Source organism: Uloborus diversus, chromosome 1 (genome assembly GCF_026930045.1).
Source record: "Uloborus diversus isolate 005 chromosome 1, Udiv.v.3.1, whole genome shotgun sequence".
In the NCBI taxonomy this organism is placed as follows: Eukaryota; Metazoa; Arthropoda; class Arachnida; order Araneae; family Uloboridae; genus Uloborus; species Uloborus diversus.
The window spans coordinates 152,664,196-152,676,308 of NC_072731.1; the positions used below are offsets into that span (position 1 = coordinate 152,664,196).

General features: G+C 34.7%; 1 protein-coding gene across 1 annotated transcript in view; it reads left to right on the forward strand.

Annotated features, from left to right (window-relative positions):
• The window catches only part of LOC129232959 (E3 ubiquitin-protein ligase MYCBP2-like), a 284,810-nt gene extending 278,404 nt beyond the window's left edge, over positions 1 to 6,406 (forward strand). The window contains exon 79 of the mRNA XM_054867051.1: positions 551 to 6,406. Within this exon, the coding sequence (XP_054723026.1) occupies positions 551 to 666 (116 nt within the window). The 3' untranslated portion in view covers positions 667 to 6,406. The remainder of the gene's footprint in view (positions 1 to 550) is intronic.
• Positions 6,407 to 12,113: the final 5,707 nt, after the last annotated feature.

The following is a 12,113-nucleotide window of genomic DNA, read 5'->3' on the forward strand; positions in this document are numbered from 1 at the left end:
GGAAGTAAAGTGAAATGAATCAATGATCCTTTAAATCCCTGACAATCTTAGCAATTTATTTCTGTTGGATTTTTTTTTTTTTTTAGCCATCGCCAATCGGCCATTTGGAGGAAAACAATCGGCCATCTTTGAACAATCGGCATCGGCCCATCGGCCAAAAAATGCCATCGGTCGAGCCCTAATGGATTGACTTAAAATTTTGCAGGGATCATTTATTTGTATAATGGAACAAATTGAGGGGGCGTCGCGTAAAATATCTGCAACTTTAAAAATAAAGACCACCTTAATATAGATAGATAGATAGATATTATTTTGTTCTGCAACCACAAAACTGTTTTACTTGTATTATTGTTGATGGTAAAGAACTAGACAATTTTGGCAAATTTTAATTATTACGTAGAGCCGTTTTACTTGTGTTAAATGCTATTAGTAAAACATAAGACCCCCCCCCCTCGAGACATAGAGATTGTGAAGTATTAAAAATATTTAAATCTGTGAAAAGCACCCATTATATTTTATGAAAGTAAATGAAATTTGTCATTTTGAATAGGTCCAAAAGCCAAACAGTTGGAAGGTGATGAATGTCCACTTCATGTGAAACATCCATCAACAGGTGAAGAATTTGCCTTAGGTTGTGGAGTCTGTCGCAATGCTCACACCTTCTAACAAGTTGCATAGAATTTTATAAATTCTGATCATCATCCAGTCACTAAGTCAGCTGTATTATAATGCTTATGAGTGCCACAATTTATTCATAATGTAAATTATGAATTTTGTAAATGATGTAAATTTGTAATTTTGATTCCGGCCTTCCCAGCACATCTCTTCACTTATATTCCTTGCCATGTTCTTCCATTGAGAACTTTTGCTACCATAAACACTTTCCCTTTTGGAGACCATATTAAAGAACAATAAGACGATTCTTTTAGATATCAAGTTCTTATTATCTGGATTTTTTAGAATCTTCTATTTATAGTGTTTGATAGCAGATGAAATTCTTTTATGGATGAAGTTAGTGATGAAATGCTTCACTTGCATTTTTCAGAAGAAAGTAATAAGTTGTTGTCCTGTACTTATTTATATTTTTTAAATAACATTTTGTTAAATTAAAGATACTCATGTTGAAATTAATTTGCACTATTAATGTTGTTAAAATGATTGTTTAAATTTTATGCTCATGTGTATGTTGAAAGATCTTTTTCTAGAGCTCTACCCAAAAGGTTTAAAATTAAATTTTGTTACACTATATATTTTTCTTTACAAGTTTTTATTTCTTTAGTGCTTATCATAGTATATTCAAGTTTCAAAAATATGTCGAATACCAAACGACAGTATTAGATTTGTTACAATAAATTTTTTTGAGAAATGTTTTTCTTTTGCCCGCATGAAAACTGAGCAGAACCATAGTTTACATTGCCTAATTCAAACAATGTTATGATAGTTGAAATCCAAACTCATCACATCAATATATTAAATGCAACAAAAGCTTAGAAAAGCCTGTGATGTTTTTTAATTTTAAGAGTTTAGTACAGAGTACATTATATAGTTTCGAGGAAGGAGAATCTTTCTTTCAGACAACCCAGATGCTTCATAAGACGTGTCATAGCCTACATAAGAGGGCCAGTCCTTGTTTTAACTCTTACAGACTCCATTAGCCAGAGATTGCAGTGTCTCCTAAAGTTTAATTAAATTGTGAATCTATTATGGATTAGTAAATATTGATAGAAAATACTTTCAAGGAAGTTTTCCCTCAAGGCACAAATTAATTTTCATTCCAATATGAGAAAGAAGAAATAAATATTTTCCTTAAAGGGAAGAGATCATGCCTTTGTTTTAGTTAATCAATTTACAGCTTTGGAAGAATCATGGGTGCAAGACCTTCCGTCTCAGGACGGATTTCCGTCTTGGACAAAATTTTCGAGACGGAAATCGGGACGGAAAGAAATTCGATGACTTTCCTTCAGTTTTTACTCAAAAAAGAAAAATTGAGTGTTTGAAAAATATGCTTTAATATTACTGTACCGTTTCATAATCACGAATTTACATCGACATTCTCTCGATTTTCCGACATGAACTTGTTTTATTTGCAACGTAGTGCTTCTGGAGGAGTAGCTATAGACTCGCGCCGTTTAACTTTTCATTTCCAACTCATTTCATTGCAGACCGCGGAGTTGCTCACTATTCTCCCTGATTTATCGAATTTATCGTCTCTATTTGAAAATTAAGCCTTTTCTCTTTGTATTTTCAATCATCCTTTCGGGTTTTTTTTTTTTTTTCATTTGCATTTATTTATTTTTTTTTTTTGCAAAAAATGTCTCAGAGTTGCATCTGAAGCACCGATTGAGAGTAATTGCAGACGAGATGAAATGTTTACGCCTCAGAAAAGGGGTTCACATACTAGGCAAAATGGGAACTATCAGGGACTTTAAAGATTTTAATGAAAATGGGAATTTTGAAAAGAATCGGGGGGGGGGGGAATTTCAAGCTGGTTGGAAACACTGATGGGCAACAGTTCCTGCAGTTTTGACAGGTTTCTGATAAAATAATCTAAGACTTGAGGAATCACTAAATTCCAATGTCTTTCAATCTAACACTCGCTAGGATGGAAATATGGGGGGGGGAGGAGAAAAAAGAAACAAGAAAAATAACTGCAGCACGAATTTACGAAAAAACGCTGTTCTTGCAAAGAGGGTTAGTTCGCAAATTAACCCACGATACTGAGGTCCTAAAACGTTTGCATTTTGGACAATCTAAGAGGGGGAGGGGCTACTCAAGGGCTCTATAATGAAATATCGAAAAACTGAATTGAAAGTCATTTTTGAAGCTACGAGTGGTTCGGGAATTTTCCTCTGAAAACTGTTAAAAATTTAAAAGTCAAAAATTTAAAAGTCAAAAATGTTTAGGTTGTCTTTAATGATGTAAAAGTGGAGAGGAGGAGGTTTAAAAAAAATCGGAAAATGGAGTTTTTTAAAAACACTAATTTAGGCAATCTTTGGTGAATTGGTGAGAGATGGTTTTGGTATTCTAACCTAAAAATATTTTGTAGCTGATGTATTAAAAACTATTTGAGGCTATACTTAAATTTCTTAATAGAAAGGGAATTTGGGCCCCTCTCCCGAAAAGTGTTTGTAATTGAAGTCTTAAAACTTTTAGGCTGTCTTTGGCAATGTCAAGAGGGGGGAGAGGGGGCTCTCTTTAGGCGAAATTCTGAAACTGGAGCCGTAAAAGCGAACCTTTAGACCATCTTGCGGTTCGGAGTCCCCCTTCCCAAAAAAAAAAAAAATCAAAGCTGAATCATTCAGACCTTAGCTTTAGATAATCTTCAAAGACTTTCTCTCAATAAATTTTAGAACTTAAGCTCTTAAAACTTCGATGATGAACACGGGGGAACCGCAAGTTTAAGTCAAATTTAGTGAACTTAGGGGAAGGAGCTCGAAATTTCGGGGTAGGGGGGTAGGGAGCTCTCTCCCCCGAAAATTTCTCCATGCTGAAATATTGAAAAGCTATTTTGGCCATTTTTGAGTGAATTAAGAGTTAGGGAATTCGGGGGGGGGGGGGGTCTATCTCAGAACATTTTCGAAATTAAAGTCTTAAAACTTTGGGTTGTCTTTGGCGATGTGAGGAGGCGAATTGCTCTTACAATAGAATAATAAATCTTGAACACAAACTTACACTGCCTTTAATAACCACAAAGAGAGGGGGGAGGGGGTATTTTGCCGCCCAGCCCGAAATATTTCCGTTTCTGAAATTTTAAAAGCTCTATTTTGGACTATCTTTGGATGACTCAAGGGGGAAGGGATTAGGAAGCTTCTTTCAAAAAGTTTCCGAAATTAAAGTATTAAAACTTTTAGGCGGTCATAAGTCATTTTTATAGCTGGGGGGGGGGGGGGTACTGTTCCTAAAAACAAATTTAGAAACTAAAGCCTTAGAACTCAAATTTAGGATATTTGTGGTGAATTCAGAAAAAGGGTTCAGAAGTTTTCTTCCGAAAATTTTTTGATGCTGAAATATTTAAAACGCTACTTTAGACTATATTTGAGTGCCTTAAGAGGGATGTGATTCGGGGCCCCTCCCTGGGATGAGGATTCAGTTCCCCTATTGCTTTTCTTAATTAATGAATATTGGAAACAGTACATCGTTTAAAAAATGTATCTACTTCACTGAAGTGGTTTTTTTGTGGCTAATTTCACCACCTGTTATCTTATAAAAGAATTCTTTTTCAAATGAAGACTGTGTGGGGGAATGGCACCAATTTATTATAATTAGTCACGCATACCCTTCCCCCACCTTTCCTTCTTTTCTGGTTTGTTGGTGCTACCTTGGGTAGACTTTTCGATCATAACTGAATTATGTTGCAAAAGTGAAAATCTTATGTCCCAAGCGATTTTATTGCTGCAATAAAATGTTTACGATCGGCAAAAAACTAGCGGCGGGGAGCCCCGAATGCTTTTACCCCTAACATTATCCAACATCGTCTAAAATTGCGTTTTTGGAACTTCAATTTCGAAATATTGCCGATGGAGAGTTCCTTAACTCCATCCCTTCGATAATGCATTCGTATAAACGTTATGAAATATGAACTACAATTTCGTTTTTAAAGCTTTAATTTCGGGGAGAGTCCAACCCCCTCCCCCCCTTTTTCTAATATTTTTGAAGGTCACCCAATATTGTGATTTTGGGACTATCGGTTTGAAAAAATTGATGTAAGAGTCCCTGAACCCTCCTTTCCCTGAACTTTACCAAAATGGCCTACCATTGCGTTTTTTATACTTCAATTTAAAAAAATTTCAGGGGGAGGGTTCGCAGAGCCCACGTTATTGGCGGTTTTTAGGTTTTTTGGAATCACGATATCAAAACGTTTAAATATTACAATTTAAACTAAGTTCATGTTGTTAGAAAAATCAAAAGCTTAAAATTCAAATGAAACAGATTCCAAAACTGGCATATTTAAAATCTCCAACATTTATACACATTTTTCTTTAAGCACACAGGGGGGGGGGGAGCTGAAAAAAATTTTCCGTCTTGAACACATCACCAAACTTGCACCCATGGGAAGAATCAATCAAGTTCAGAACAGTTTTAGATTCCCACTTATCAGTATTCCATTTCGTTAAGAGAGTGGAAAGAGTAATTTTTCTCAGAGGCAGGAAAAAGTAGTATCCTTGCGAAAAATCAAAATTCTTTTAAAAGTTGAAGATTTAGAACAGATAGAGGTATTAGACTGTTTATTAGATTGATCAAAATTTTGCATATTTTGTGAGCCATTATTTTTGAATGGGTAAAGGGTGGAGAGGTATGCATGAAAGGTAGGAATAAACATAGTAAATAACAGTGAATGTTTCGAATAGGGTTAACTTTTCAAAATCCTTGAAACTTTTGCCAAAATATTAATTTTTTGTCAAAAAATAGGGATCAATATCCAATGAATTTTGTTATGTAAATCATTTTGTTTTTATTCATGTAAAAATTGTTCAATTAAGTTTAAAAAAAGCAAAAGGCAGGGATTCATTTTCAAATTGATCAACACACCACTCTCATTATTAGTATGTTAGATAGGACAGATAAGTATGCCTGTTCGACTTTGAATAGAGTAGGTATCACAGTGTAACTTGTCGGAGCACAGGTCCAATGTTTCTTTTCGTCATTGAATTTCAGATTTGACAAAATTCCAGACTTTTTGCCCATAAATATAAGTAATGAAGGGTAAAGGAATTCTGCTCTTTTTTATGAAAAATTACTTTTAAAAATCATTGAAACTTTGTCAGTTGGATTTAGGTCTCTGAAAAAAAAAAAAAAAAAAACTAGCAATTTCAAAAATGCACCATTAAAACAGTATCAATTATATTCACATAATATAGTAAAACCTCTCTAAGGCGGGCACTAACGGGACAAATTTTTTCGTTCGCAATAGAGGGGTGTCCGCAGGACAGGGGTTTAATAACGTTATTTGCCTTGGAATCGGGGAATTAAAAACTGCCGGCATAAGAGGGGTGTCCGTTTGGAGGGATTTTACTGTATTATGTTTTTTACTGTGTACTTCAAAAATATTGATAGATGATCTCTGCTCTCTGCTCTTTGATATTTTAAGCATCAATTTGCTCAAAAGCAAAACACTAAGTACCTGCAAAGTAGGCATCCTTTTTTAAACTGTGATATTAAGTTGTGCTACAAAAAACATGACTGTAAATTTTTAATTTATTCACAATGAAGAACCATAGTTTATAACTGATGAACTATGCATCAGTACTATTGCCAAAATGTTTTGTTACTTTAATGTATTCTTACGTTTCACTTCAAGGAATGTTCGAATTTTATTGGTAAGAAGGTAAAATGATGTGATTTGTGTGAATGAAGTATGGCTGCGAGTTTTATAAGCTTCATTTTTCTCTGAAATATTTAAAAATGCTGTAACAAACGAATATTTTATTGTAATAAATATTATTCAAAATTATTCTATTTTTTCTTTCAATTATTTGAGGCAAAAGTGTAAAAGATTCAGTATGGGGGGGGGGGATGTTTCCATGTTCAAAGCAGTAAAAACTCAATTGTTTGTTTTTCTTGCAGAATTATTAAAAACTTTTTAAATCAAATTGTGTGTAAATTTCACTTACTCTGAGGAAAATTCTTCTGAGGCTAAAATCTTGGTGTGGAGTCTTCCTTGCAGAAGCTAAAATTAAATTTTTGAATTTTACACCTTGTACTTTACCTCCCCCCCCCCCCCAAAAAAAAAAATGACAATGAAAATGATCTGTGCTTTAAGAAGTGTCCAGTGGTGGAAAATCTGCATCAAATTTAATTCGTTACATCCTAACACAAAATTGTAAGAGAAAAAAAGAAAAAAAAATTGGTCAACTGAAAATGAGATGAAAATTACTCTTGTCGAAAAATTCGCATTTTTGCATTCTATATATTCTCTCAAATAAAATTTGTTCAATATATTTTGAAATATTTCTGAAAAAATAGAAAAAAAAAGAGGATAGTAAAGAATGCCTATTTTTCATCATTGAGTGGGACAGTTTTGGTTTCGAATTCTATTGGTCTCCCATAATTTGTAAACTTAATTTATTGGTCAAATGTTTAATTTTCCCTGATTTAGTGCATTTTCTAATGAGAAAAAATTTTTATGATGCTGAAACAGCATTTTATGAATGACTAGTGGTACCCGCACGGCTTTGCCTGTAATAGAAAAATCAAAAGGTCTTTTGGTTCGCCTATATATTTACAAATGTGTGGTGAATTTTCTCGCCAATTGGCTTGTACCCATGTTACAGTTCCATGTTATGATAACTTCGTATCTCGCCAATTGGCTTGTGCCCATGTTACGGTTCTACGTTATGATAATTTCATAATTTACTCTTCCATTTTATGATAATTTTGTTCTTAAAATTGGAATAGAAAAAGAACCACATCGAATTTTCAAAAAATCGCTTCGAGGTGCACACCCCATGCTACAAACTAACTTGGTGCCAAATTTCATGAAAATTCCCCAAACTGTCTAGGTGCTATGCGCGTCACAGCGATCCAGACATCCTACAGACATCCTCCGGACATCCAGACAGAGAGACTTTCAGCTTTATTATTAGTAAAAAAGACAAAATGGTGCTAAAATTACGATCAAAGTTTCAAATTCAATTTTTTGAACTTATTTTTTTTTTTTTTAATTTGTATTTTTTAAGTTTCCCCTAGGATTTTTGACCAAAAGAGAGCAATATTATCAATTTGTTATTTGAGACATTGATGATGGTAGATACTAAAATTACAATTCATTCAAGTTTTTGATAGTGTCAAAGCATAATTAGGACATTTTCTGGAATCAAGTAGCATAAATTGTCTTTGTAACATCATTTATGAGTATTACTAAATTGATTCTTCACTTATCAGGACTTCAGAAATTGTAAAAATGAATATTTGATATTCTTGAACTTCAAAAATTGCAATCATGATGCATCTCAATTGTTGAGATTGTATTTCTTTTGTGATACAGTAGGAACGTAATTTACTCATGCAACTTAAGCTTTGAATGCAATATCAACACCATGAACCAGCTGCACATTTATTTCTCTTGAATGAATAAATGGGAGTTGACAGAGTGGCCTTTTATCTTTCACTTTCATTAATCCATTTAATTGGGGCTCAAGCCCCCCTTTAGAAATTAGAAATTTATTGCTTTTAGTACTTTGTCTTAGCAAAAATGTAAAAACATTTCTTCTCCAGCCATTAATGAATGAGCTATTAAAAATTCAAATTTTAATAACTCTAATCTATACTGAAATCAGTTTCTATGAAGAAAATATCCTGCTAAACCATGGAGAAAATACATGAAAAACACTGCCAGCTCAGTCATTTCCAGCGGAGGACTGCAGTTTCATGCTTATTAGCACTCATCAGCCCTGCATGGGAAAGTGACTTTTCTCCGCACACACCCCACCACTTAGCTGTGAGCCTTAGGTTCCACCGCCCGGGGGGTCCGGGTAGCGGGCCCCCCGCACGGCTGGTTGCGACGGTCGATAGTCATCTGAGCCACGGACAGTCTTGGTGCTTATTGCGCCGGGGAAGGTCTCCGTGCTAGGCGTCAGCTCAGCTTTGAGTTGACCCCTTAATGTGTGAGCCTTGCTCGCCATGAGATACGGGATATCTCACCGTACTTCTTTGGTGTGCCCAGTGGCGTACCAAGACAGATGGGGGCCTGGAACGCTACTCGAAATGGGGGCCTACCTGGTATTAAAACTAAAGTTTCTCAAACTATGTGTACGTACCATATATTACAGTAATTATTTTAAGTGGTACATTTTTACATATTTCAGTAGTGTTGGTTTGATTTCGGACACTATTGTAAATACCACAGTAAAACACATGGTTTTAAGTAAAAGTAAGTAAATACTATATTTTTTAATAAAATTGTGCTTTGTCAGAAAATATCAAAAACGGAAAAAAGTCCTAAAATTATATTATATCTTAAAAATTTATTGCATCTGAACATCCAAGTACAGTGAATAGAAACGTTTAGGCATTCCAGATTTAATTAATTTTAGGATAAAAATTGGCTTTTACAGAAAAAAACCCTTTACTATTCCTTTGAGTAAGACACAACAGGGAACTATTTACCTGATAACATCACCTAATCTCAGAGAAAAATATTTTTAAAACATGCTTACCTAAATAAGGATGAAATTCACACGTTCACAGTCTAAATAAAACTTTTCTGCTAGGTCTCACTCACAAAAAAAAAAAAAACACACTCTTTATGTTCTTCAGACAAAAAAAACTGTGGAGTGACTCTATACTTGCCTGGCGCGTTTGATTGAAGTGGAGGAAAACGCTCCGCGGGGCTTCGCTGGTAGAATTGAGAATATGTAATGTTCGACAGAAATTAAGACAAAAAAATTTTGCGTATGCGTGGGTTTAACTAACGAATCCGATTTCTAAAGTGAAGAGCGTAATTTCCCCCGATTATCGGACAAAGGGCTAGGAACTATTTCTTTTGCTTGGCCGCAGCTCATTTCTCCATAGTCAAGTAAGCTTGCAATCGAGTATAGAATGGATGGGAGGAGGTATTATGCAGTCAAGGTCAAAAGTCCCGAAGGATTGACCAATTAAACAGTTTTACACTGTCGAAAGGGGCATAGCAAAAAGGAAGTCCCCTTTGCTTGAGTCAGGAGTCTGATTTGTTCTTAGAAGTTACAGTTTCGGGCAGGAGATGAAACTTAAAACCACAGAAGTGCAGCTGGTAAAAAGAAAAATTTATCTGACTGATTTTTCCAACGCTACAAAGGATAGACAACTTCTCATTTAGGAATGGATTTTCTTGGTTAAATGTTTGAATTTGGTTCCAAAAATAGTGTATGAATTAAGCCTAGACCATCGTAGTCTTAATACACAAAACAAAAACATAAAACATATTTTAGCATTTAGCTGTATACTGTAATGATCAAAAATTATAAACGTGCATATGTTATGCATTAGTTTTTTTTAATAAATTGTTTGAAAAAAAAATGCATAAAACTTTGCTGAAAGCACTTAACAAAATAAAAGCAAATGATTTTTATAGGTTTAGTTAATTAAAAAATTTGGGGCCCCCATTAAATTGGTGGCCCAAGCACTCATGTGCGTTTGTACACTAGGATGGGTCACTATGAAAAAAAGTCATATTTAACAAAATTTATGATATATACTCGCATATATAGGTAACTGATTAATATTTCTAATCATGATGTATATGACAGATCTACTGGAAAAAATAAGATACAATTTTGGGGCTTATGTTAAAGTGGGGCCTATGGGACATAATTGCCCTCTCTTTCTTTAGGCAAGAGTCACTGAGAAAATATTCATTCTACATAAAAAGTCAACTTTTTATTTATCTAAACCATGACATAAGGCACGTCTGGCAAAAAAGAAAACGAATTAAAATTTTGGGGCCTACGTCAAAGCGGGGCTTGAGTATCATAAACCCTCCATTGATCCCGAAGAGGTATTGATTGTATCCCTGAACAAATATTTGGTCTTTAAAAAATTATGATTTATTAAGCCAACTTGTTTAAGCATTCACACCAAGATATGCGACAATATTGATGAAAACCAAAAATTGAAATTTGGGGGCCTATGTCAAAGCGGGGCCTGGGGCGGACCGCCCTCCCCGCCCCCCCCCCCCCCCCCTTCGGTACGCCACTGGGTGTGCCATGGCTCCCTGCATAGGAAAGTGACTGAGCTGGAGATGGAAAACCTCTTAAGGAAGCCAAGAGTGCGAAACAAACTGGTAGCTAATATAGAATTAGCAGACCAGACGAGTGACCGAAGCAATGGTTCGGTTCAACTCTAAGATTGAACGCGAGGCAAGGTATATTCAGTAAATTACCGCCACTTAGCCAGGGCTAAAACATATTTCTGCTTTAGCCCTGGCTAATGGCGGTAATTTACTGAATATACATGGAGAAAATATTTGAGCCCCCCCCCCCTTAAAATTTTGCATATGGGCGCCCATGTTCTCGAGTGATAAAATCTATTGTTCGTTTTTAATTACTATTTTTTTTTTCTTTTTTTGCATTTTACTTTATTGTATTTCATTTTGTTATTCAAAACTACTGTAGAACCTCAAGTAGTTAAAATCCTTTTTTACTGAATTCCAGCTTTATCAAGACAATTCTTTGAATTTTATTTGCCTGTTTTTCTATTTCTGTATATAAAGTAACAAATATTAAACTTTTTCGTAAGATAATGAAAATACTGTACATGATATTCTGTTTTCTGTATGACCGTTTGTAAAACCTGTTAATTACTAAAAAATATACCTTGTTTATTCGAGATTTGTGAAGGGTTGGTTTGCAAAAAAAAAATTCACATGAAAGCCTTTTAGCTAGAGTAGTTTCCTCTGAACAATCTACAAATATTGAGAAAATCAGACATGACAGGACTTATTCAAGATAATTTGAGTTAGTTATTGACCAGTTAAAGAAAAAAAAAGTGAAATATATATATATTTTTATCTTTGAAGTTCAAAATTCATTTTTTATGTCCATAGTCTGTGGTGAAGACCAAAGAAAAAAATTGAAACTGTGAAAGTATTTTAATTATTTTTTTTAAACGTTTCGGAAAATTAAAAAAAAAAACCAAAAGTGGGCTAAATAATGTGTTTTTTGAAAAAAATACCATTTGGTCCAATCCGGCCAACCCTGGTTCGAACTGAGCGCTAAGTCTTCATCTGCACAGGCCTCTCCTGTCCACATTTTATCCTGTTTGGTAATCCATTACTGGTCTTGGACTTTCTCAGGGTGAATGGATTTGTGGACCTGATCTAGCTCTGCAGAGCTCGGGAGATGAGAAACAACAACAACAAACCTTGGGTAAGGAAAGGCTAAATTTCAATGATGCTGGTTTCAGTTAACTCAGATATAAGATCGAGATTTTCGAATGTGTGTGTGTGTGTGGCTAAGGCATGGGTGCAAGACCTTCCGTCTCAGGACGGATTTCCGTCTTGGACAAAATTTCCGAGACGGAGGTCGGGACGGAAATAAATTTGCTGACTTTCTTTAAGTTTTTACTTAAAAAAGAAAATTTGAGTGTTTGAAAAATATGCTTTAATATATTACTGGACCGTTCATAACCACGAATTTACA